This window comes from Peromyscus maniculatus, chromosome 3 (assembly GCF_049852395.1).
Source record: "Peromyscus maniculatus bairdii isolate BWxNUB_F1_BW_parent chromosome 3, HU_Pman_BW_mat_3.1, whole genome shotgun sequence".
Taxonomy (NCBI): domain Eukaryota; kingdom Metazoa; phylum Chordata; class Mammalia; order Rodentia; family Cricetidae; genus Peromyscus; species Peromyscus maniculatus.
Window position 1 is genome coordinate 17,952,672 of NC_134854.1, and position 25,203 is coordinate 17,977,874.

The following is a 25,203-nucleotide window of genomic DNA, read 5'->3' on the forward strand; positions in this document are numbered from 1 at the left end:
TGAAGTGGTACCTTTCAGTCACATGGATGTGGGCCATTCATTCATATACGGATGGCTTGAGATGAGAACAAAGTTGCTTTGTTAAATAGTATTTTCAGACAGGATTGCCAATAGCTGCCATGTGTTACCACTCACTCAGTTCTCTGCTCTGTTAAATAGCTGAATATAATGTCTTCTTTAATTCTCATCTCAATACTGCACAGTGAACATTATCTCCATTTCAAAGATTAGAAACTTTAGTTCCCACAAGGTTGTCCAAAGTCAAGGAACTAAACCTAGACTTAACAACTCTTATGGTTTTGAAGGAGTTAAGGGGAGAAGCAGAGAGTGAATATGATCAAAACATATTGTGTGCATGGATGAAATTTTCAAAGAATTAATAAAATACTATATTAACAATCTTACACTTACTTTTCTAGGAATATTTCCTACTCTATGATGTGACTACTGATAACAGAAGGGATTTGAATGCGGTATTTCTAGTCATACTAGTTTCCTAAGGCAAACACTAGGGCGCATACCCTTTTGATGGGAAGACGCCTTCCAGAGGAGCTGATGACAGTAATGCATCTTGTTTGTGGAGAGGATGAAAGTCAACGGCCTGAGATGATTAGTGACTGAACAACAGGCACAGGGAAGTGTCCAGTGAAAACCACCACAGGGCCCAAAAGTCACTCGCCATTTGTGTTCTACAATTCCCATGTCGCTGCATGTGAAGAAAAAAAGACATTCCTCTTTCTTTGAAACCCACCTTGCCCTGCGGAGCTCTGTAAGCGACAGAAGTGTTTCTTGGCCTTCATTATCACCCCCTCCCCAAAGTTTTCATTTAAACAAGGGTTTTGCATCGTAGAACATCCGTGCCAAGAACAAAACATGTATATCACAGTGGCCCTGTTGTAAGGGAGCTGAGAGCTTCCTGCTGCCTGGTGACACTGGAGTGCTGTGTACACAAGCTGGTGGCGGTGCTACTGAGATAAACCACACCGTGCTGCCTGCCACCGCTTTATGTGCGGTATTTTTAATCAGTATTTTACAGTGCATAAAAGGTACCTGTAAAACAGCCATAGGCAAGTCCTTCAGGAGGGATTCTAGAAAAAGATGTTGGTATCCAAGATCTACTAAGGGGGCAGGACACATTTTTTTTTTAAGTTTACAAGTAAAAAAAGCCACAAAGAGCTACGGTTCATTTATTATTGAAGAAAATATTTTAAAAGAAATGTAGTGTGGCCTGGGTGTGCACTGGTTTTCAAGTGCACAGTAGTTAGCCTCACTTTCATGTTCACACCTTGCTCTCACTGGCTCGTCTATGGCGACTTCCAGGCCTGTACCACTGTGGTAAATGCTCCAGGACAGTGTGTCTTTTTTTGTTTGCTTTTGAAAAAGGAGTTTCTAATGCTCTATTTTAAATGTGCCCGTCTGATGCTCAGAATGTTTAGCTCTGTCAATCCTCACCATTGTGTTACAGTTGCCTGCAGTATTCAGCAAAGCCAGCTCAAAAGGTTCATAACCTTGGAATAGCAGGCTGGACCTTTCAAGTGTATGGAAAGTACACTGTTGTTTCTATAACAATGAAATTGCCTACTAAGGCATGTTTCAGAATGTATCCCTCTTCTTTCTTTCTTTTTGCCTTCCTTTATTCCTTCCTTCCTTCCCTCCTTCCTTGCCTCCTTCCTTCCTTCCTTCCTTTCTTTTTTTTTTTTTCCGAGACAAGGTTTTTCTGTGTAGCTTTGCGCCTTTCCTGGAACTCACTCTGTAGCCCAGGCTAGCCTCAAACTCACAGAGATCCGCCTGTCTCTACCTCCCGAGTGCTGGGATTAAAGGCGTGTGCCACCACCGCCTGGCTGTATCCCTTTTCTTAAGTAATACATTACTGAACTCTGTTATGAAAAACATTAACTACTGGGGGACCTTTCATGTGTAGGAGTAATAATGTTTAGAGACATATGCTATTTGATTTTTGCTCTGCAGAACCAGTTTTCTTCACTGAGATGTTTGAGATACAATTGCTCCTCTCCTGCTCTGTCATCACATACCCTCAGGTCTTCCTGAACTCTAAAGGGCTATGACTAAATACTTAGCATTCAGGAAAGCACAGTCCGTCAGTGCGGTGGCTAATCTTGGTTGTCAACATGACTGGATCTGGAATCAACTAAAAGGCAGGCCCCTTGGGCCTTATCTGATTCTCTGAAACAGGAAGATCCACCCTAAATGTGGGCAGCATCCTCCAGAGGCAGCCCAGTTGTCTTTCAGTCATCTTCCAGAAAAATGGAAGGAAGACTTGCTTTGGGCTGTTTACCTTCCCTCTTGCTGGCAAGTTTATCTGCTCTGATGCTGCCACTGCTGTATTCCTTGGCTGGCCCAGCATCAGGTTTCTAATGCGGACTGGAGACCAGTGGCTCTCCCGGAATCTGGGTCTTCAGTGTCAGACTGGAACTGTTGCAGCATCTGGCTTGGTGGACTGACAACTACCAGATTTGTGGTCTCCCTGGTGAGAAACAGCTATTGTTGGACTATCCAGACTGTATCATCTAAGCCAGCCTAATAAACCCACTTTCTATCCATCCCCTCTATCTCTCTATCTCTCTATCTACCCATCTATCCATCTGTCTGTCTATCTATGTTCATTATCTTGGATCTGTTCCTCTATATAACCTTGACTAATACAGTTAGCCTAGCATCTATGACTATCTCATAATCTATGTTAACTTAGCTCAGTTATCTATGGCTCTTGGTAACTACAAGATTATGTTCGATGCTACATGCTGGCCACAGAATGGCTAAGAGAAAATGCTCTGAAACCATCTGTACCCTAACTTTGTTTCTCAACTGGAGGTGCATCTCTATCCCCCAAGTAGTTGGACTGATAGCATTTTTGATTGTCACAACCAGAAGGGAGTGTAGTGACTATTGGCACACAGTGGGTACTGGCCAAGGATGCTGCTAACTGTATAGAAGAGCCCACCAAGACAAAGACTTACCTAGTTCAAAATGCCAACTCTCAGGTCGAGAAACTCTGATCTAACCCCTTTTTTGGAGTTTTTTCCAGATGTGCTTATTCTAAGCAGGCATTAAAAATGTTTTTAATTTATTCTTTGATAGTTTTATAAACATATACAATGAATTTGAACAAAATTTACCCCTCAGTCCACCCACCAACTCCTTCTAGACCTCTTCCACTACACCCCCTTCCAATTTTATGTACTCTTTTGTTAACCTTTGAGTTCAATTAGTATTGTCAATATGTGCATGTGTATAGGTCAGTCCACTGGGGCCTGAGCATCCTGCCCAGGACCACATCCATGGAGAAAACTGACTCTTCCTTCCCAGCACTCATCAAATGCCAATAGTTTCTCATCTAGGGGTGGAACTTCAAATGTTTCTCTCACTATGCTAGTATTTTTACATAGGTCTTAGGAATGTTGCCAAAGCCATTATGAATCCATGTGTGTAATTGACCTATCATGCCAGGAAGTGTTTCACAACAGTCCTCCCTAACCTCTGGCTCCCTTTTCCCCATCTTCCATGATGATTGCTGAGTCTTAGGAGGAAGGCGTGTGATATAGATACTCCATTTAGGGTCAAGCACCCCATAATCTCTTATTTTCTTAGCAGATATTTCTACATCTTCTTGCAGCTTTCACTACAGAGGCTGGGAAAGTTGACTACTCTTTCTGCTGGTGTCCCTCCCTTGGGGCTTGGGATATCCCAACATACAGGTATGCCCAGAAGGATATAGGTAGACAGCTTCTGTGGAATTAAAAGAGAAATTAATGATGATAGCTAGTATCATTACTTTCTCTTCTGCCTACCCTGAACATGGATGGCACAGGGAGAGTCACAGTAGGCATTCTTCTGATGTCATTTGGGGAAAGCCAAGAGACCCATGAAGAGGCTAGCTCTGACCAAGGCCATGAATCCCAGATTCCTCATTGTGTTCAACACATAACTCCTATTTGTCCAAACATCCTAGACATACTCAAATTTAGAATTAGGTTAATACCAGGGCCTTTTCTTACTATTTTTAAAAATTGTAGGAAAATATAAATAAAACCTGCTATTTTAATAATATTAAATGTGCAGTTCAGTATAACTATAAAACCCTATTTACAGTGTTGTTGCAAACAAACACTACTCCTCAATTATTGCTTCCCTCTGGCCTCTGCTCTTCTTTGCTCCTCATATCCCTGGTAATTTCTCACCTCTTCACCAGCTCTCTGAATTTTCTTACTCCACCTTGTCTGAGTTAGGGTTTTATTGCTGTGAGGAGAACCGCGATCAAGACAACTCTTATAAGGAAAACATTTAATGGAAGGGGCTCGCTCACAGTTTCAGAGGCTCAGTTCATTATCATCATGACGGGGAGCATGGCAGCATGCAGGCAGACTGGAGCTGAGAGTGCTCCATCTTGCAGGCAACAGGAAGTCGACTCAAAGTCACACCGTGGGAAGCTTGAGCAAAAGAGACTTCAAAGCCCCCACAGTGACACACTTCCTCCATCAAGACCACACCTCCTAGTAGTACACTGCCTTTGGGGGCCACTTTCTCTCAAACCACCACATACCTATTTCATATAATTGGAACAACATTTGTCCTTTTGTGTCTGGCTTATTTTACTTATTTTTCTCATGTTCAAAGATTCATCCATGTTACAGCATGAATGAGAACTTTATCCTTTTGTGGTTATCCATATGCCATTCTTGGCTTATACCAAATTCTATATGTTCATTTGCTGGTTGAAAAAGATGCATTGCTTCTACCTTTTGGACCATGAGAGCTTTGAGGAGGGTCTATTAGAGGAGTACTGCTACTTGCTTACTCTTGACCTAAGAATAGTCCTCTACTGGGAAAGGTTAGTCCCTTTGATGAAACGTGCAGCTTTGGGAGGGATGCGCACAGAGCAATGAGGGAAGAAGGGAGCATCTACCTCATCAGCCACATCAGCCACAACGATTCTATGGTCAATGGGGTAATGGGTATTGCAGCCAGATTGCCCTCATATCCTTTCTACCTTTGGCAATAACAGGGTTTCAAAAGATAATGCATGTAAAACATTTAGAACAGTGCCTTACATTTGAAAAGCATTCCTAACTATAAGCTAAAGTCACAATCTGTCATTAAATATCAACCTACCACATCCGTTTTTATCAAGTTTCTTTTGTTGCAAAGGGAAGAGAACGGGACGTGGGCACTTTGGTATAAAAAATGGTCATTAAAAACTACTGTATAATTCAAAGAAAACAATAATCTTAAAGTTGGTGGCTGTCTGCAAGTACAATGGACAGACATACACCCACTTCAATCATCCATCTACCTGTCTATCCATCTGTCCATTCATACAGACCTTATTAAGCATAATCTATGGAAGAAGCACTATACTTCTAACCTGAGCTGACCTGGTACCTAATTGTACTTGTAGAAATGGCAGATAAGAAAGGGAACACAAACATTTCTGGGCTAGAGAGGCAGTAAAGTGTCCATTGTGCTGTGAAGCATGAAGACTAGGGATGGCCCTAGAATGTATGTTAAAAAGCTGGGCGTGGTGGCACACACTTACAATCCTGGTTTTGGGAAGGCGGACAGAAGGGCCCCTTTACTTCCTTGGCCAGCCTTGCTGAATCCAAAAGCCCAAAGTCACAGAGAGACCTTACCCCACCCCTGTCCTACTAGGAGAGTGTATGGCTCCTGAGATGCACACTCAGGATTGTCTTCTGTCCTCAAGTTCACACAAACACTGCCATCAAAACACCAACATTTTTAATGATGACAAGATAGTTCATAATCAATCACGAGCTTCACATCCCCCCTCCCCCCAGGATTGGGGTCTGTTGTTTCCACCTAGTTATCAATCAAGCATGTATCCACCTTATGAAGCTCTCATGTATCCTGAGCTCAAAAGAAAAGCTCCATGCACTGTCATGACTGGTGCTATCAAGAGTGCTCATTTAAGTGGGATGAAAATGTACTTCCAAGCCAGGCGGTGGTGGCGCATGCCTTTAATCCCAGTGCTCAGGAGATCTCTGTAAGTTTGAGGCCAGCCTGGTCTACAGAGTGAGTTCCAAGACATCCAGGGATACACAGAGAAACCCTGTCTTGGAAAAAAATTAAAGAAAGAAGAAAATGTATTTTCAAATACTATCGCTAGGCAAAGAAGAGTGGGCAAATGTTCAGAGCGTAGGCGCATCACAGGCCAACCTTAGCTGGTCTAGCTTTGGGGTAGGATCTCATGTGAGGGAGGTATAATAAATATATCCCCAAACACATTCAAGCAGAGTGGGAAAAAGTGGGAGAAAGGTGACAGCCCCTACAACTCTCAGGAAAAAAGCTTTTAATCTGAGGACTTCTCACTCACACTAGAGAAAGTCACTTGAGACCCACCAACTAGAATGCCCCCTGGAAGTCAGGTAGTCATCGAGCATCTGCTGTATGCAGTGTGCATTATATTATAATTATCAGCTTTCTCCTATGAGTCTTATTGATTTAGAGTTTAGTTTTACTATGTAATATCAATAGAAAATAGGGAGTAGAAACAGAAAATCAGATGCCATGGGCTTCTGATAAACTAGGCAAATGCCATTCATCCCGGAGAGCACGTGATGTGCACAGGCAGAACAGCAGTGCCATGGGCAGTGGGATGGCATGCCACCAGGAAGGAGATGGGGCGGGGTGTATTTTTGGATGCTGTAAAGACGCTGGTACCACTTGGCCCTTGGAATGTCAGACTCAGTTATGAGTGGTGCCTGCCCCAAAGGAGACAGGTAGTAGGCAGGTCATACTCACGAGCTGGTAACAAGAAAAGCACATCACATTTCTAGACTCTGAAGATGCTCAATGACATCTTCTCTCCCCAGGACCCCCTAGCCATTCTTCTCATGTCTTGTTGCAATTGAAAACAAGCCCTCTAGGCAAGGTAGTTTGCTTTCTCCTCAAAAACTAAACAGCTTAAGCAAAGTTGTTTAGGATTCTCTGAATTATCACATGCCTGTCTTTGGTGGTCCGGCTGATGTTAGTGCTAACTGCAATTTCACATCTGGAATGAGAAGCACTCAGGATGGAGACATAGTCTTCTGCATTTTTGTTCTGTCAAGTGTAGGCTACCTTTCTGGCACTTTGTATTTGAACAAGCTCGACAAAGCACTCTCCAGGCTGGAGGATATGGCATTTGTCAATGAACAGAAACAGACCTTGAGGTCTCCCGACTTAGGGTGGTGACAGGTTACACAGCAACTAGGTTTTTATCACTTTTCCACGTGAAAGAGAACACCGGTCTATACCACAAACACTGAAAAAGCTTGAATGAAAATAACTCATCCCCAAGACAACTGCTTTGCCTAAGGACAGCGTTATTTCTGTAGCTATTCTCTGGCAGCAGATCGCTGGCAAGTGTGGAACCTGAGGCACTTAGAGTGACTCGGGTGACAAAGTCAAGATGGGAAGAGAGAGCCTCGGCAGACAGGCTTTCAATTAGGAAACTGGGGAATGGCCGACCCTGATAGTCATTAACACAGTATTTTCATCAAGGACAGGAAGGTAATAAAGATAAAGACACCACTTTAAAGTCCAGGGCTAGAGACTACTTGTAAAAATCATGTCTAATAAAATATTTTTATGACCCATTGATGCTATAAAGTGATCACAACTTGCTATTTAGACTACAGAAACCAGAGTTTGGTTAACCAAGTGTAACAGGGTTCCCTTGCCCCCCCCCATTTCTTTTTATGGACTAAATGAAGCTTTTAAAAGATTGACTGCTATCTTGTGTCTGCATCCTTATTTCTAGGGGATGGGAGACCCCATGCCAGTGGGGACTTAGAGGTACAAAGCGCTAACATGATGATCACTCTGGTTAGGTAGCAGTTTACTGGTGTAGTACCAGGTCGTGATCAATTCATACAGAAATTAAAAAGTGGGCAGGTGTGGTGGCGAATGTCTTTAGTCCTAGAACTCCGGAAGCAGAGGCGGTGGATCTCTGTGAGTTTGAGGCCAGCTTGGTCTACAAAGTGAATTGCAGGACAGCCAGAGCTGTTACCCAGAGAAACCCTACCTCAAAAAACTAAAACCAAAACCAAAACAGGAAAACAAAAACAAAGATTAAAAGGTTGAATTCATCCAGTAAACTGTCTGTCAAAGGAATAAATCAAAGTGTATTTCAAAGTCTGCTTTGACTGCATCAAAAATCAGAAAATGAGTCTTCCCTCTTCAGGTAATTGTTTCTCTCTGAGAGCAAATGAGAACAGCCTCCAAATCTGAGGGTCAACTACCTAAGGGACATGCTTTCCAGTTCCTTCAGTAAGGTTTGGTTAAAAATAACAAACAACAAAAACAAAACCAAATTAGACTGTCACAGCCCACAAAAACATCAGGCATTCTATTTTATGGTATATTTGAATCTAACAAATCCATGAATTAAAACAGTGTGGCTTAATTAGCATTAACCAGAATTGATTTACAACAAAGCAGAAGAAAAGTTCCAGGTAGACAGTAAAGACAACTAAAAATAAAATATAAGTTATAATAATTAGATTCATAGTAATTCACACATCAAAATTTAATCTAAAATGCCATCTGAAATGTTTGATAAATGCAATGTATTTTTATTATATTAGTTGCTGATACAACTAATTAACAAAAGGCAAAATTGGGATGCTATGGAGAATATAAGATAAATTTGAGACCATTAAGGAAAACTTACCTTTTGATATGGACCTTAGAGGCTGCTTATGGCTTCTAACAGAATCATAGGCAAATTTGGATACAGAAAGGATGTGAACCTCATCTGAAATTGTGGCTGAATCATTCACCTGTTTTAAACAAGCTTACTGAGCACACTCCAGGTGTGAGGTATCATGTCAAGCACGGAAGTGTGTGTGTGTGTGTGTGTGTGTGTGTGTGTGTGTGTGTGTGTGTATCCACTTAGACTTATGAAACAGACAAGCAAACTGTGGGTGAGGAATCATACAGAGGAGACCCCAGGATAGAATAGGAGCATGGAAGGATACCCAATCTGGGCTAGCATGTGCCCGGAGAAAAGTCCATGAAAAGGAAAAGCAGCCAGGTTAGATAGGATTAATAAATTCTGGGATAGGACAATACACAAACCACCAAGAACACACGGGAGGAACTTGGGAGCATGCTAGTCTCACACAAGCTAATCCACAGCACCAAAATACACTGCACTGTCTCGAGTCAGCTCTCATGAGGACACACGGTCATTATGGGCAGAGGAAAACACAATCTGAAAAAGATGGCCATCACCTCCGACAGACCCAAAACGTTCTTTGCAGAGGCCAGGTGTGGTCAGCTAAAGGTTATTCTTAGTTGCATGAACACAGCTTTTATCCAGGCCAGAAAAACTGCAAGTTTTGAAATTCTGCTTCTTTTGTGTTATGGTTTGAATGTGAGCTGTCCCTTGCTGGCTCATCCGCCTGAATCCTTGGTCCCAGCTGGTAGCACTGTTTTGGGAGGTTGCAGGATCTTTTAGCCACAAGGCTTAGCTGACAGAATAGAGCAGTTAGGGCATCACTTGCGTTATGGCTTGGCAGGTTCAAGCCCTAGCTGTCTGCTTCCCAGCTGCTAATATGACGTAACACTGCTTAGGACTCCCTCCTTCACAGAGACAAGCTGCTCCCTTCTCCATACTTCCTTCACCTTCATGGTCTGTGTGCCCTCAAACCAGGGGCCCACATCAACCCTCCCTCCATTAAGCTACTTCTGTCAGGAATTCGGCCACAGCCACGATAAAAGTAACCAATACACATCTTTTGTGGAATACCATTTATAAAGAGCCCAACGATTTCTTTCTTGGGCTCACTTACTCTCCCAGCAAAGGAGGATTTGTTACGCGCTAAGGACAAATGCAGGAGAGTATCAACAAGAGAGCCACAGCTTCTTAGATGGAATGGAGCTGGGGCTGTCAAAGCGTATGAGCCTGTCTGTAGTCTTTGTGTGCATGCTGCTGAAGTGAGCACACACCTACTGAGTTTATAGTAAGAAAGTTAGGAGAGAAGTCCGTCAAAAATCTTTCTAGCTGTTGGAATATACGAAGGAAACAAAAATTTATAAAGAACGTTGGTTTTATTCATTACTGAACGACGACTATCATTTTTAGACAGGGTCTTGCTTTGTGGTCCAAGCTGGCTTCAAACGAGCAATTCCCCTGCCTCAGACTCTTGAGCTCCAGGATTTCAGACAAGAAGCCACCACTTCTGTGATATGCTGGTCTTAAAGGGAGAAAGACAGTTGCCGGAATGGCTCAAGTTTTTCTTCTTAGAAGAAACTCACTATGAAGAGGAAGGGTGAAGACATCCTCTTCCTCCATTCCGTCCAGTTCCAGTTTCAGAATGTAGGGCAGCCAAAAAAACAAAAGAATATACAAAATTATGAAGGCACAGACATCTGCTTCTTAAACTCCATGGAGTGCTGGTTCTTCACAACCCTAGCCACTGCCACTGTCTGTATTTTCCTGACCGCTGCCTATGTCTTTATGGCTAGGAAACTGAAATGCCTAGTTGAGGTATAAACATGGAGATTTTCCTCGCGGCTCTGAGCCATACTTCTGTAGGAGCAGAGGCAGGGCTGGGAGCGGGGGGCAGTCTTGCTTTAAGCTGTGATAATTGACAGCTACATCTGGTATAGTGTGAGGTAGAGGACCACAGTCTGTTCCAGGTTCAAATATGTGTATAGATAAACAGAAAATCTCTCCAAAGTCCAAAACAGTGATGAGGGGAGACTATGGGAGGAGAATGAATGAATATTCAGGCTTTATTTCAGACCAACTGGTACACGCCTGTCAGCAGCCACGTGCCTCCCTTTTGTCCCGAGGAGGCCTGCCCGTTCCAGTGTGCAGTACACCCTGTTGGTGAAGAATTCAGCTCTGTCTGGCCCTTGTTCTTGAACAAAGTCACTTGCTCGCTAGCTTCCTAAGTGTTAGTAGCTGTGATGTGGAAATACATTAATTTTAACACAAAACAAAGTATGCACCTTTTCAAAAGCAACACGTAAGGAAAACCACCCCGTGACAGTGAAATCCCCGCTGGGCAGTCCCCCTCACCCGTGTAGCCCTCAAGGGTTAGCGTCCGTACCCACGGCCACTCTGGACCGTCCTTCCACGGCAGCGGAGCTAAGCTGAGGCCCGTCTCGTTGACTGCCCTCTGAATGGTCCCTTTCTGCATGGGCGGTGAGTGCCAAGCCTGTGGCCAGTTCCGAGTTAGCTCTGGATGGGAGACCTGGGTGCAATTATCCTTTGTTTTAGCTTTGACTGGGAGGAATTTGTTTCCTTTGTAAGGGTGAAAATTGGGGCTGGGCAAACTCTTGACAAAGAACGACATCCAGGTCTCTTTCAAGGACGAAATAACTAAAATCAGATGAGATCAATGTTGTTTTAGCACAGCACGTTTTCATTCATCAGAAGCAGAGTTTCTTTGCTACCTCTCCTAAAAGGAGCCAGAACTTCCTTTCCCTGCTCCTTAAATTCACTCTGTACAGGCTGAAGATGAGATACAAGTTTAGCAATTAAGGAGCCATACTTCTGCTTTTTCTAGTACTAAAAATAAATAGCAGGTATCAGAGAGAAGAGCCTGGGTGTCGCTAGATTTCTTGATTCCTTAGAGAGAAAAATGACCACTGCCACCTCATGTCCACAGCACTTACTTTCGAATGGCTACCGACCTACTTACCATTTATGGTAGGACCATCTTAGGCAAGAGGTGGGACACAGGGTTCCATTTATGACGTAACACTTACGTGAGGTCTTCTGTATAGTCATGGGTCGAATGTGTTCTAAATCATAGCCACCACGTGACGTCATCATGTGACCATCATAGAGTGTACTTAGAGAAAACTTGATGCTAGAGTCTGCTGCACAAGTAGGCTGCAAACCTGAACTGCATGTTACTCCACTGAATATTGAATGTGCAATACAACTGTCACTGTATTATCTGTACATATCTAAGTATAGAAGAGACCCAGCAAGAATGCTATGCAGTAGGAATCTTTTATCTCCATTATAATCCTATGAGACCATCACCATATGTGCAGCCTGTTATTGACTAAAATGTCCTTATGTGACTCCTGACTGTGTATATAAGTTAAAGTTGTGGCAAGTTAAGGATACATATACTTGATATTTACAGGAAAATGAATTCTGAAGGACTATAAAATAGAACATGACATCCAACTGCTGTGCATATCGCTCTAATAAATAAAATGCTGATTGGCCAGTAGCCAGGCAGGAAGTATAGGCAGGACAAGCAGAGAAGAGAATGCTGGGAACAAGAAGGCTGAGTCAGGAGATGTTGCCAGCTGCAGCCATGAGCACCAACATGTAAGACACTGGTAAGCCACGAGCTATGTGGCAAGGTATAGATTTATAGAAATGGGTTAATTAAAGATGTAAAAACTGGATAACAAGAAGCCTGCTGCGGCCACACAGTTTGTAAGCAATATAAGTCTCTGTGTGTTTACTTGGTTGGGTCTAAGCAGCTGCGGGACTGGCAGGTGAGAAAGATTTGTCCTGACTGTGGGCCAGGCAGGACTGGAGAAAACTCCAGCTACATCCAGCATCAGATGGTACTCATGTAAAATGCTTCAAATTGTATTAATTTCTGTAAAAATGTACATATGTCCCTTGGCCACCACTAATTTATTCTTGGACAGAAGACAGAATATTCATGAATTCAAGCTAATGTAGGTAATTGGTAAAAAAAAAAAAAAAAAGTAAATTGGGGTGAAAAGATAAGTCTACAATGCAGAAGAAGTCCAAAGAATTAGAGCCAGCCTGGTCTACAAAGTGAGTTCCAGGAAAGGGGCAAAGCTACATAGAGAAACCCTGCCTCAAAAAAAAAAAATTATGTACTATGCCTGCCTCAAGAAGATGGGTGTTTAATTCCCTATTCCTTGAGTAAGGGCTGTGCTTTGTGATTTGGTTCCAAAGAGCAGAGTATATAAAGAGTCTGGAGAAAATGAGGAACTCAGCATGGCAGAGAAACCTGAAAACACTGTGTTGGCAAGGTGGTCAAAATTAATGGAAAGTTTTTTTTTTTTTAATTTTTTTATTTGAGACCAGGTCTCTCTATGTCGATAGCCCTGGCTGGCCTGGAATTCAGAGTTCTTCCTGCTTCTGCCCCCCAAGGCCTGGCATTAAAGAGAGGCATGTGCCACTATACCATGCTATATGGAAACAGACTAAGCCAACTTAGTCAACATTCAATTGCTGTGAAAAGGCACCATAACCTCACCAACTCTTATTTTTTTTAAAAAGCATTTAATTGGGGCTGGCTTATAGTTTCAAAGGTTTAGTCCATAATTTTCATGGCTGGGAGCATGGTGGCATGCAGACATCATGCTGGAGAAGCGGCTAAGAGTTCTAGATCTGCGTCTGCAGGCAGCAGGAAGAAAGAGAGAGAGCCACTGGGACTGGCTTGAGCTTTTGAAACCCCCAAGTCGCCCCCAGCAACACACTTTTTCCAGCAAGGCTACACCTCTTAAGCTTTTCAAATAGTGTCACTCCCTAAGCATTTAAGTCTATGAGTCTATGAGGGTCACTCTTATTCAAACCATCAGAGACAGTCCAGTAGACTTGGCCAATATTTCTCAAAACTGTCAATTTAGAAAAACAAAATCTGAGAGAAACTGCTGAAAAGCATCAAGAGAGGATGAGTACATAATAAATCACACTAGAAAGCTGACAGGGGAGAGAGAGTAGAAGATAACTACAAAATCTGAACGGTGTGTTTAATACTGTAGCATTGCTGGTTCCTTAGTTGTGACAAATGTCAACACGAGGGGACATGTGAGGAACCCTCTACTTCGGAACGTCTCTATAGATGTAAACTTGCTTTAAAGAAAAAGGTCATTCACATTTAAAAGATTAGCATTCTGCTATGCTGATGTAATAAGAGTTCCTATGTATCAATCAATACATCTCTTTTTTTCTTCTTGCTCACACACATCTATTCGCCAAGCCATATGGCATGAGTAACTTTCTTGAAACATAAGAATATTCCGATTTTAAAGCCAAATGTAGTCAGACCTATTTTTGGAGTCTTAGATTTCTCAGGAATAGTTGGGTCATGCCCTCAGTAATGTGCCACAAATGCTCAAAAGATAACATCCAGGAAACCAACATTCTCAGTGTCTTGAAAAGATGTGAAATCCTTCAGCTTCCCACTCAGTACTCGTACACTGCCTGTGGCTGTTATTCGGGACAGGAGTGACAAGGTGGCACATTAATCTCTAGAAGTAACATTTTGTGTCAGACAACCCACAGCAGCAGTCACTTGCTGATCGGCTGTTCTCAGGAGGCAAGGGGCAGCGAGACTGATGTGTCTCTGCTCTACAATGCAAATGACATTATTCCCCTGCTACGCCTCACCTATCTATCAGAATTATTAGAAATGATGTTCTTGGGAAAACACAGCATTTTCTTTCATAAGGTTTTCAGTTATTTTATTTGAGGGAGAATTAAAAAGGTGGTAATAAAAACGATGTTTACTTAAAAAAAACTTTAAGGTTCCTAGAATTGTTAGTAAGAATTGTATTTTATTAACATTTTAACTGCACACTTTGAAAAGTTGAGCTAATAAATTAATTAACTAAACAACATTTGGCTGGAGTCAGTTCTCTACTTTTAAAGGAAAGAGTGCAAATGCAATGAAAGAAAGTTGGAAAACCACACGTGACTTCCTAAGGTTTAAAATAAGATTCAGTGGAAGTCACATATTCACCGCCTGTAGTGACTTCCGGCACAAGAAGAAGACACACTCTCTGCCAATAAGTGTTTACCACGGAACTTTAGTGGAGACAGCCATGAACCTTAACATTACTGAGGTGAGCAGAGTCTAAAATGAATGTGGGTAGACCATTCTAATTTAGTCATAAGCAGTTCACAGAATATGTATTTCACATCATGTTAGAGTACTGTGTGTGTGTAAACAATGAGAACAGTCCCTTTGTCAGAATCAAAGATGCATCAATTATTATCTCAACTATTTAACATAATGCTGCAAGTTCGTATTTAACAAGCAAGGGAACAGAAGTAAGGGAACAGATTCAAAGTCCTTCAGCTTTAACAAGTGTCAGTATTGACTCTCTGGCTGCCTCCAGCTTTGTTTTAAAGTATTTAGATATCTTTCAATTTTTGTGATTACAATTTAATTACAACATCTCTCCCTTCCTTTCCTCTCTCCAAGCCCTTCCATATAGCCCTTCCGACTCTCCTTCAAATTCATGGCCTTAACAAAACAAAACAAAAAAAAAGCCAAACCTCATTGTTATTGCATGTATATGTATGTATATACACATATAGGCATTCCTAACTATAACCTATTTAGTCCATATAATACTACTTGTATGTATGTTTTCAGGGCTGAATGTTTGGCACTGGACAACCAATCCATGTGCTCTTTCCTGGGGAAGGGCACCTCTGCTGTTCCCAGTCTTCCTCAGCTGCCTACAGTTCCTGGTCTTTCTCTATCCAGTATGGCATACTCGGTGGTGTCATGGTTGTTTGGCTCACTTTGGGCAGTGACTACTATTTCAGGAAATATTTATTACTAACTAGGTGTTTATTAAGTCATCTAAATTTCTAGGCCTCGGATTTCTAGTATAGTGTTGGCTGGTTGATTTATAATGTTTGTTCCAGTTTTAAAATAGTTCTATGATTTATATATAGAAAAGCAAATTGCCAGTTCACAATGTATTTGTCAAAATGAGGTCATTAACACTCGTATTTACTAAATTTTATGATGATGGAGATCTATGTAGATATTCATCCATTTTTTTCAATACTTTCAGTCCAATTTATTAACCAGGACTAGTGAGCTCAGCATTTTCAATGTACACAAATAAGAGAAGATGTAGTCTTCTCTACACAAACAAAATACTTAAATCTTTACCTTTTACAGAATCTACAACTTGAATTTAGAAATTAATGATGCAATGAATACCATTTTGTGGATCTGAAAACAATCAAAAGGTTTATTTTAATTCACATTCTTAAAATACAACAGTTTTAGACAAACAGTACTTATAAGCACATTTGTAACACGGTAGACATAAATATAAATGAAATGTATAATTATATAAATTTTCACATATTTTCGAAAAAAGAACTACCTCTTTACATTCAGTTTTGAAAATACATTAACATGGATAGTTGAAAAGGATGTACCTTCACAAAAAATGCTACAAAATGTTCACATTTATGTCAATAAGGCATATTTCCTATGAAGATGGTTTATGAAAACTATGTAAAGATTTAATTTATTCATTAACCTCACAGGGTAACATTAATTGTAAATGAAGTACATTTTTATCAGTACAAATGTTCCTTTAACTTTAAATAACACACTTTTTTTTAATCAAGACCACACCACATTTATTAAATGAACATGCATAGCACATTAAAATTAAAATAATTCTTGTACTTTTCTGCACAGTGTTTAGTTTTCCTGATACTCTCTTTGTGAAAAAATGTACTTAAAACTTTGGCACAGAATAAATAAAGTATAATAGCAACTTTTTCATGGCACAGAAACTCCCCTGTTACTATTTACCAAATCTCATTGTAGTACATTGACCAATGATGGTCCTGCTTCGTTTTATTTAGAATAAATAATGGATATTCAAGAAGTACAAGTCATACTTGGGTGTCTGCCTGCACTCTAATCGGAAAGTAGTTAAACTGAGTGTTTAATAGTAAAACACTGCCATCTGAACCGTGGCCAACAGATCTCTAAATAGGTCTTATCAACAATGAGATGCATCATCACGAGATGGTTTCATTAGGAGGCAGAGGAGGCGGAAAGGAAATGCAGATCTCATAAACTGGGAACATATGTGGTAAGGAAGGCAAGCCCACTGAGGCACAAGCGGAGAAAGCTCTCTGAAAACTGGTCCAAGATACCCAGAGGGGACGAGACGGGAACAGGGAGGGCACACAGCCACCCTTCAGGAGGGTGGAGAGGGACCCACAGCTCTAGGCAAACCACAGTGTCCCCTTTACGGCATTCTTGAATCAGCAACGAGTGGCTGGTGTTCGCGAGAAGCTTCAAACTTCCCTATCGGTTTGTCTAAATTGACATTGGAAAAACTATGTTAGCTGGAAGCTGTCTTTTGAGTTCATTCCCAAACATTGTGGGAGTTGTTAAGGGAGTGACATGCTGACCTCCTCTGCACCCCGGAAACACCTTCACACTTGCTCTCGGCTCTGATTGTGGAGTCCTGGTAACTAGGGGACAGGCATGTTTCTCTTTCTGTTGTGTCTTCAGAGACATCAAAACCACCCTGGGTAATCTCAACAGATTACTATCCATCAGAGAGGGAAACACAGGTGGTCTGAAGTCTTACATTTTTCCAAAGTGAGTTCCCTTTGTTAAAATGTTGATTTCAACTTTACATAAATTCACTTTATTTTGAAAAAATAAAAGCATGAACACGATGTTATTTTATTCATTTTATGATCCTTGCTTGCCTTAAGGCCTTCAAGGGTAATGACAAGGAAAATCAAACAGGTTCAATAAAATAGGCAGACTATCTTTCTTTTAAAGCTCTTAAGGTACGCTTAGACACAAAGACTATGAATCACAGAGCACTGAATTTTCAAGAGTGAAATCATACCAGAATCGAGACAAGTTGTCGCTGACATCGTACGAGAGTAAGTGGTCAGGAAGGTCGCCGATGGTGCCCTGCACTGCCAGCACGTGTGGAGCCAAGGTGAAGGGCACGTCACTCAGGAGCTCAGCTGTCTGTGAGCTGTTCTCCAGAGTCTGGCCTGCCTGATTTCCTGTCTCGGAGTCGGCTACAGTCACACTGGATGTGTCTTCTTTGCCGCTCTAAAAATACATAGACATTTAAAACATTTAGAACATATGAACTGTGAGGTTTGGTAATGGTAAATGTGGTATCAGTACATCAAAAAGCCTGGGGGATGTGTAATATATAAATACTGCCAGACTTGAACACAAGCATTTACCCATTTGAGAGATAACTCCGTCCAAATCTCTGCAAGATTTAAAATTCCTACAGTCTGCTCTTGCTCAGAGTGGCCACCCATAGCTCTCTTCAACAAAAACGCATTCTTTTTATTTCCCTAACCCTGAGATGTCTCCAGAGCCTGTCTCTGCTTCTACAAATCCCACGGATACTTTCAGGGCTCTGCTCTATGCTCAGCTTCCCTGTGAAATGTTTTATCAGAGTTGTCGACTCTGGAACCTATGAGGCCAACTGCCCAAGCTATTACTAGGTGCTCTGATGTGCGTTCTTACTAGTGGCTACGCCATATGCATTTTACCTTTAAGCAGATGCTAGCATCCTCAAGTCAAGTGATCTGTGTCTCTGTATCCCATGCCTGGCACAATGTACTGCTCTGTGTGATACACACTTGAGGTTTACCTTTAGTGTGTACCATGAGTATGGGCTGGAACCAACATGTTATTGCACAAACTTTCAAATAAATATCGAGTACCTTGTTCGATTTCTTTTAAATTGGCCTATCTTGTACATACTAGTTTATCAAAAGGCATGTACTAATTAGGATGTTCAGAACAGTGTCCATCATACAGTCAAGCCCAGAGCTATCTAAATACCTGTTAATAGTTGAGTGGACAGGAAACAAGTGTCTGTATATAACAATGAAAATGAATGGCTTGCTACTACAAGCAGCTGAAATGTAATGCAAATAATCTCAGAGAACAAAAACCTTTTTCTTACCCGTCAACCTCATGCAGAATAATTCTCATCTTCACAGAGACCTACAAGACCCCTCCTGAAGGGCTTGGACCTATTATCCCAGCTAGGCAGCCTTGGCCAAGTCTTCTCTAATCCTACTGTAGCCTAGCTCTTGTTATTCACTCCCAGGCTGTTTCAACCGAGCTCGTTGCTTCTGTTCCTCTGTCCAGGAGGCTTTCCTCTCAGATCTGCACTGAGCTAGTCTGTCTTGGACCATCTGTCACCTTCCGAGAGGCCTTTCCTCACCTCTTACTTCAACTGCACCCTGTCCTCTCACCTCTATTCAGTATTCCCTGTCTCCCACTCCTGCTTTTGTCTCTGGCCCTAAGTGTCTTGTCATATGCTTTGTGACTCATGCTAATTATCATCTCTCAGAAGCAAGTTTTCTATCTCATGCTCACTGCTAGATCCCAAATGCCTTCATCAGTACTGAGTGCTCAAAAATGTTTACTGCATGAATAAAAGGAGAAGCACAGCTTAGATTCTAATGGTGACAAATGCTGACAGATTCCTTGTCTAAAGAGAACAATTTACATAAGAGAAACAGCATTTCTAGCAGACCCTTTATTGAAGAATACAATACATACAGGAAGGGATACACTTATTGTCAATGTAGAAATTACTAAATTCTCACAAACAATGCACATGAATAGCTAACACTGTGATCAAGATACATCACACATAATATTCTTTTCTAATCACAATCTACTCCTCTCTCAGTCACCATCCTGACTTCTAAAAGTACAGAATGGTTTGATCTGTGTTTGGATTTTCAATGAATGTCACCTTTGCTTTTGGCTTCTTTCAGTCAATATTGTGTGTATATGGTGTATCTATGCTGTTACATATTGAATGAAAACATTTTGAGAAATGTATTGGTGCAGAGGATGTATATTAATTGATGGCTTGGAAGTCTTGTGGTTGTTATTTGACAGTGGGCATTGGGTAGGGGGAAGGGTAGCCAGTAAAGGAAGGAAGAAGATAGCTGGGAACAGAGAGGCTTTGCTGATGAAATAGAGGTGGGGTAGGAACAAGAGTGCAGTCAAGAATAAGCCCAAAGTTCTTGCCCCGACAGTGAGAAGGATGGAGTCAACCAGTTACTGGGACAGAGGGTGGGGTGAGCAGGTTTGGGCAGCCACACTGAAAGTTGGTGGTAGAGGCTTGAGATGCCTGGAAGACATGAAGCAGAGCTTTTAGTAGAAATGTATATGATCTTAGTCTACAGCTGTAAGACCTGCTGGACAAAGTGGGGGAGAAAACCCATTTTTTTTGGGGGGGTACTATACTGTAAACAGGCAGAGATGAGTTGGCTTTTGGAATGGTGTATGGTGCCAAGAAAGGATTATTTTCATGTTTGTTTTCATTAGAAGTTTGGAGAAGTAGTTATAATGAGAAGAAAAAGGCTTTTAAGGAAAACAATTCATGTAAGGTCAGTAGAAAATGAAGTCTTCTCTCCTAAGGTGTCTACAACAGTCTAGATAAAGGCCCTTAAGAAACACTAGTCTAGGGCCAGGCAGTGGTGGCGCACGCCTTTAATCCCAGCACTCGGGAGGCAGAGGCAGGTGGATCTCTGTGAGTTCCAGGTCAGCCTGGGCTACAGAGTGAGTTCCAGGATAGGCTCCAAAACTACACAGAGAAACTGTGTCTTGAAAAACAAACAAACAAACAAACAAAAAAACAACAAAACAAAACAACAACAACACCCCCCACTAGTCTAGGGAATGACTTGGAATCAACAAAGCTTCCAAACCATGCCTATTAATAGTGGTCTTATAATTTCATGAGAATTATTTCACATAATAAAATCACATAATAATTTCAGAACAGCACTGTTCTGCTTTCCCATAAACATAAGCTTATTTAATCCATATGACAATTTTATAAAATGGGTATACAACCCCAAAGAGCAATGAAAACCAATATACTACCCCTGTTATGAGAAAGCTGATTACAAAGATACAGGTATGAGGGGCACGGGTGCTGATTCAGCTCTAACTGGTCGGTCAAGTGCAGGGAGAGTGGTGAAGGACAGCACTCCAGACGTGGAAAGGATTCACCAGGGGCTGGCTTGTCCGGACAAACTGAAAAGGAAGTAGCATTTGTGTGCACCAGAAAGCCTCAAGATTGCGTATGTGCCAGGGCTTAGGTTACCCCAAATCACAATGGTAGAGCAGTCAGGAGCACTAGTTCTCGACCAGACTATAGGGGCAGAAAGCCCAGAACAAGAAGCAAACGGTCTTGAACTATCTGACTTCTCCCTTTCTCTAGCTGGGTTGTCAGGTGGAGAACAGGCCCTTTCTTTTTATGCTTTGTTTCTACCTTGTTTCTCAATCTCAATAGCAAATCCTTCCTAGATTAGCTCATTTTATACTCTAGTCAACCTCCCTCCCTCTCTCTCCCTCCCTCTCTCTCTTCCTCCCTCCCTCCCTTCTTCCTTCCTTTCTCTTTCTCTCTACACAGCCCTGGCTGTCCTAGAACTCACTATGTAGACCAGGCTGTCCTGGAACTCACAAAGATGCACCTGCCTCTGCCTCCCCAGTGCTAGGATTGAAGGCCTTTGTCACCACACGCGACAAACCTCTTTTTTGCTTGTGCACAGAACATATTGTTTCGTTAATGAAATCATCCCTTTTCAAGAGCATTCTTGACTCACCTCCACTAAGGAAGTGATGTCCTACCCACTAACATTCTCCTCTTCAAAACCAGAACTCTGAAGGCTTAACTCTTTAGCATCAAGTATTTGGTCCCGATTGTGCTTTATTTTTTTCATTAAGAACTTTTTTTATTTATTTTACGGACCAATCACAGTTTGTGCTTTTACGAACCCTCTTTCATTTCCTTTAAAAATCATTCGTATCTGGCAAAAACAGTTTCCTAGAGGGCAAGAATCTTCCAAACCACATCTGGTGCCATAAAGAACTTGGTATATGTGACATCTTGTTCAAGTTGTCCTGATAAAGCAGCCATCAGGGCCTCCGCCTTCCAGGCTGTACAATGAGTGAACAGAGATAAAATGGCGGTGCTGACACAGGGCAACTCTCATGTACTGACATACTTGGTGGCAGGCAGGCTCTAGCCAAGCTGCTCCAAGGGCGGCGTTCACTCACCACTCACTGACATCTCGTAATGGCCCTGCAGGGTGTGTGCTATGTGAAAGGTAAGAGGACAGTGTGACAGAATGTTTAAGGAAGACGTCTCAATACACACAGATTGTCACTGGTGAAATGGAGAATCAAACCAATGGTCCCTTAATAATCTGTCCTATAAACCTACACATTTTCAGATGTGCTCTGCAAAGATACCAGATCAACTGAGCAGTGACAGTTTATGAGATAATAACAGAAAAGAAATAAAAGATTATTTAGCTATAATCACTAAATAGCATACCTTGGCTTAACCTAGAAGGGAAAAAAAAGGTTCTAACATCTTTTACTGTTAGGAAGAAAGGATGGAGTAAACATCCTGCAGACAGACCAAAAAGAGATGGAAAAGCAACTGTAATTTATGATAAATTTATCCCATGAGAACAAGTCTACCAGCAGTCTGGATAAACCCTGGGAAAAACCACGGACAGTGAAAGACCCTCCCGAGCTGATGACGGCTGAGGCAGATTGGAAGGCATGTGGGAACCCACCACAGAATTCCTTCTGTCTTTGCACAAGTCTGAAAAATTTCCTAAATCAAAGTTCTCAAAGTTTTATTTAGTTAAAAAATATCACTAACAGTAGTCTACCAAATGCCTCCTAGAGCGATCTAAATTTCAGCTGTGCTGGATGGATGGCTCCAGCTTCTATCTCCTAACAGTTGGCTTAGTGCAACATTACAGTCTCCAAGGAGGCTGCCTGCCCTCTTGGCAGCAGGGTGAGTGCCATGATGCAGCTGCTGTTGGCATGCTGAGAGCTGGAAGGAGAGAAATTATAAGGCAAAACAAGAATAAGTCGCAAAGAAAATGTGAGTCAAAATTCAAGGGCCCCATACCAGCTAAACCAGATCACTAAGCCTCTAGCTTGGCAGCTCGTGGAGGTGGAGGTGGGGGTGGGGGCTGCGGGCTGGAACAGGTGCACCAGTTCTCGGCAGAAAGCAACCCTCACTCAGACACGAGTCTTGTGATTTTTTTTTACATTTGCATAATGAAATGGATCTTTACTGGGAAGAATTAGTATGTTAACTACAATGGGGCAGAAGAAAAGAATCAATTAGCCTTTTGGTTAATAGCCAAATTGCAGAAAACGATTTCAAACATGATGTTCATACAGCAGACTCGCTAATTTGTGATTAGTCCTGCTCATGGAAATGGCGCTGGGTCATGGTTCCAGGCTCTAGGTTCCTTCATCCAGCTTTGATACTTCTTTTTGAAGGCAGTATTTCCCCTCATATTGTTAAAGATGAGTATACGGTGCGATGCCAGGCTTTGCTTTTAGTCTCATAGAGAAAATGAATATCTTGATCTATATTGCCAACAATCACATTTACAACAAGCTGTTTTCTTTTGTTTGTGTAAAAACCATTCCTTGGCCATCAGGTAACCTGTTAAGAACTGGCTGGCCAAATTTACTTTGAGTTCCTTCCGATAAAAAGGTTTATAGGCACTATTCCACCTTTTCTGCTGCAAAAGGGTCATAAAAATTCATGAAGTTCCATTTGAAGAGTCTTCTAAGAGATTAAGAAAAGAAAAAAAAGCACACTCCAAGAATGTAGGGCATATGACACTTTTCAGTAAAGGCTTAGAGAAAGGCAGAGCAGCAGACAGTTGATGGCGTCCTTGTGAACCTCTCTCCCAGGTGTCTGGAAGCAAGGAACTTCAGGTTTGGAACAGACGACGACATTTTCCCCAGCACAGAAGTCCAGTCTCTGCCATGGAGTCTCCTGGGAGGCAGCAGCAGGACAAACTCACCGACCCTCATCTATTTACTCATCCCCAACAAACTGGGAATGCTGGCTAATGCACTACATTGAGCACTTTGGAAAGCTGTCTGCCCTTTTTTTTCCCGAAACCCATGCTTCAGAGAGAGATCCAAGAGGGGCCTGGAAGAGCCAATATTGATGCATTGAAATTGAAAAATCAGCCTCAATCAAAGTGGCAACAGAACTCATTGAAAGAATATGAAAGCAGGTTCAAGGCAAAGCAGGTAGCCAAGCAGGCATAGTTCTAGGAAGCAAGTCACATGGAGAATAGGCACTCTCGAGCTCCTGCCTTCCATGCCGTTAACTGTAATGTCTATAAATAAAAGACATGCTTCTCTGAACAATAGCTTGGACAAGTAACAGTGTCATCTTATCTCCCCTGATAGCCATCCATTCTATTCCGGCTTCAGCTGGTATCTGCTTTCATTACATCAGCTTCTAGCCGGTGGGGTGAGGGACAGGGGCAAATCTGAGTTAGAAGCACCAGGGGACAGAGGTCAGAAGGTGACAAGCTACCGCACAGATAAGGGAGTGTGTTCAAGCTGCTGTTGCCGTCGCCTCCTCTTTTCTTTTCTTTCTTTAAGTCAGTTGCTAATAAATGTCTGTCTAGCTACAAAAAGTGCCAGACGACTAATCTTTGCTACCTGCAATTATGGAAGCCCCAGTAATGGCTTTTTTCACTTGGAATAAATATTATAAAAGTCGAGCTTATTTCCTATTTTTCTCACAATTTGTAATGAGGAGAACAGTACCTGATATAATATATAATAAGTGCTGAGTAAACACTTCACATTTAACTAACCCGAGCCCCCTTCCCTCCTTGTTTCTCAGGTGCTCTTTCTTGGTACAGAGTTGATTCTTACTCATTGCTTTGGTCTTAGAAATGGAATCCAGAGTCTCATACCTGGCAAGTATGTGCTCTACCACAGAGCTTCACCTCCAGCCCAGACTTGGTTTTAATTGGGGGGTTAGGTGAAATAAATAAGCAAAACTCTAGAACATTTTGCCACAGATACAAATAAATTAAGTGAGAGAGAATAATCCACCATGTTTCCTATGGGGTTTGAGCATCAACTCCCTGGGGCTGGAGACCCTAGTTCAAGGACTTGGTTTCAGGAGCAAACTGAAGATGGGGTTCTTCCTTCAAGAGGGGAGGCTGGAGAGATGGCGTTCTCTCTGTTCTCCCCCCTTTTCTTGGTCTCTGACATTTCAGTCCATAGTCTGGCTCATGACTGTGTTTAATGTTTGTTTTTCTTTCTTTCTTTTTCCTTCCATCTGTTTGTGGTTCCTGCTTGTCCCATCTTCCTTGCAACAGAGGAAGAAGAGAAGAGGAAGAAGGAGAATCTGCCACCCTCTCCTCAGAACTCCAGCTGAATGTGCATGAGTAGAGAGGGGAAGTAAGCAGGCCGCTGCTCACTTTTGTAATCCGTTCCATGCATTCTTGGAAAAGTGGCCTGTCTGGAGCTGAAAACTCATCTGTATCGGCTAACGTGAGCCGGGGTGCCGCGGACAGGGGAGAGAGCAGCTTTCCAGGGAAGGAGAGAGGCAAGGGCAGGCTGCTCACAGCAGAGTCCT

The 25,203-nt window shown here is 42.0% G+C and overlaps 1 protein-coding gene across 3 annotated transcripts in view; it reads right to left on the reverse strand.

The window, feature by feature from the left end:
• The window catches only part of Umad1 (UBAP1-MVB12-associated (UMA) domain containing 1), a 204,864-nt gene that overhangs the window by 19,496 nt on the left and 160,165 nt on the right, over positions 1 to 25,203 (reverse strand). For 2 of the 3 annotated variants that reach the window (XM_016005434.3, XM_042272790.2), the window contains exon 4: positions 15,944 to 17,828. In XM_016005434.3, the coding sequence (XP_015860920.2) occupies positions 17,571 to 17,828 (258 nt within the window). In that variant the 3' untranslated portion in view covers positions 15,944 to 17,570. Of the gene's footprint in view, positions 1 to 15,943; positions 17,829 to 25,203 lie in introns of those variants that run through there. The other variant, XM_042272791.2, reaches the window with a different exon arrangement.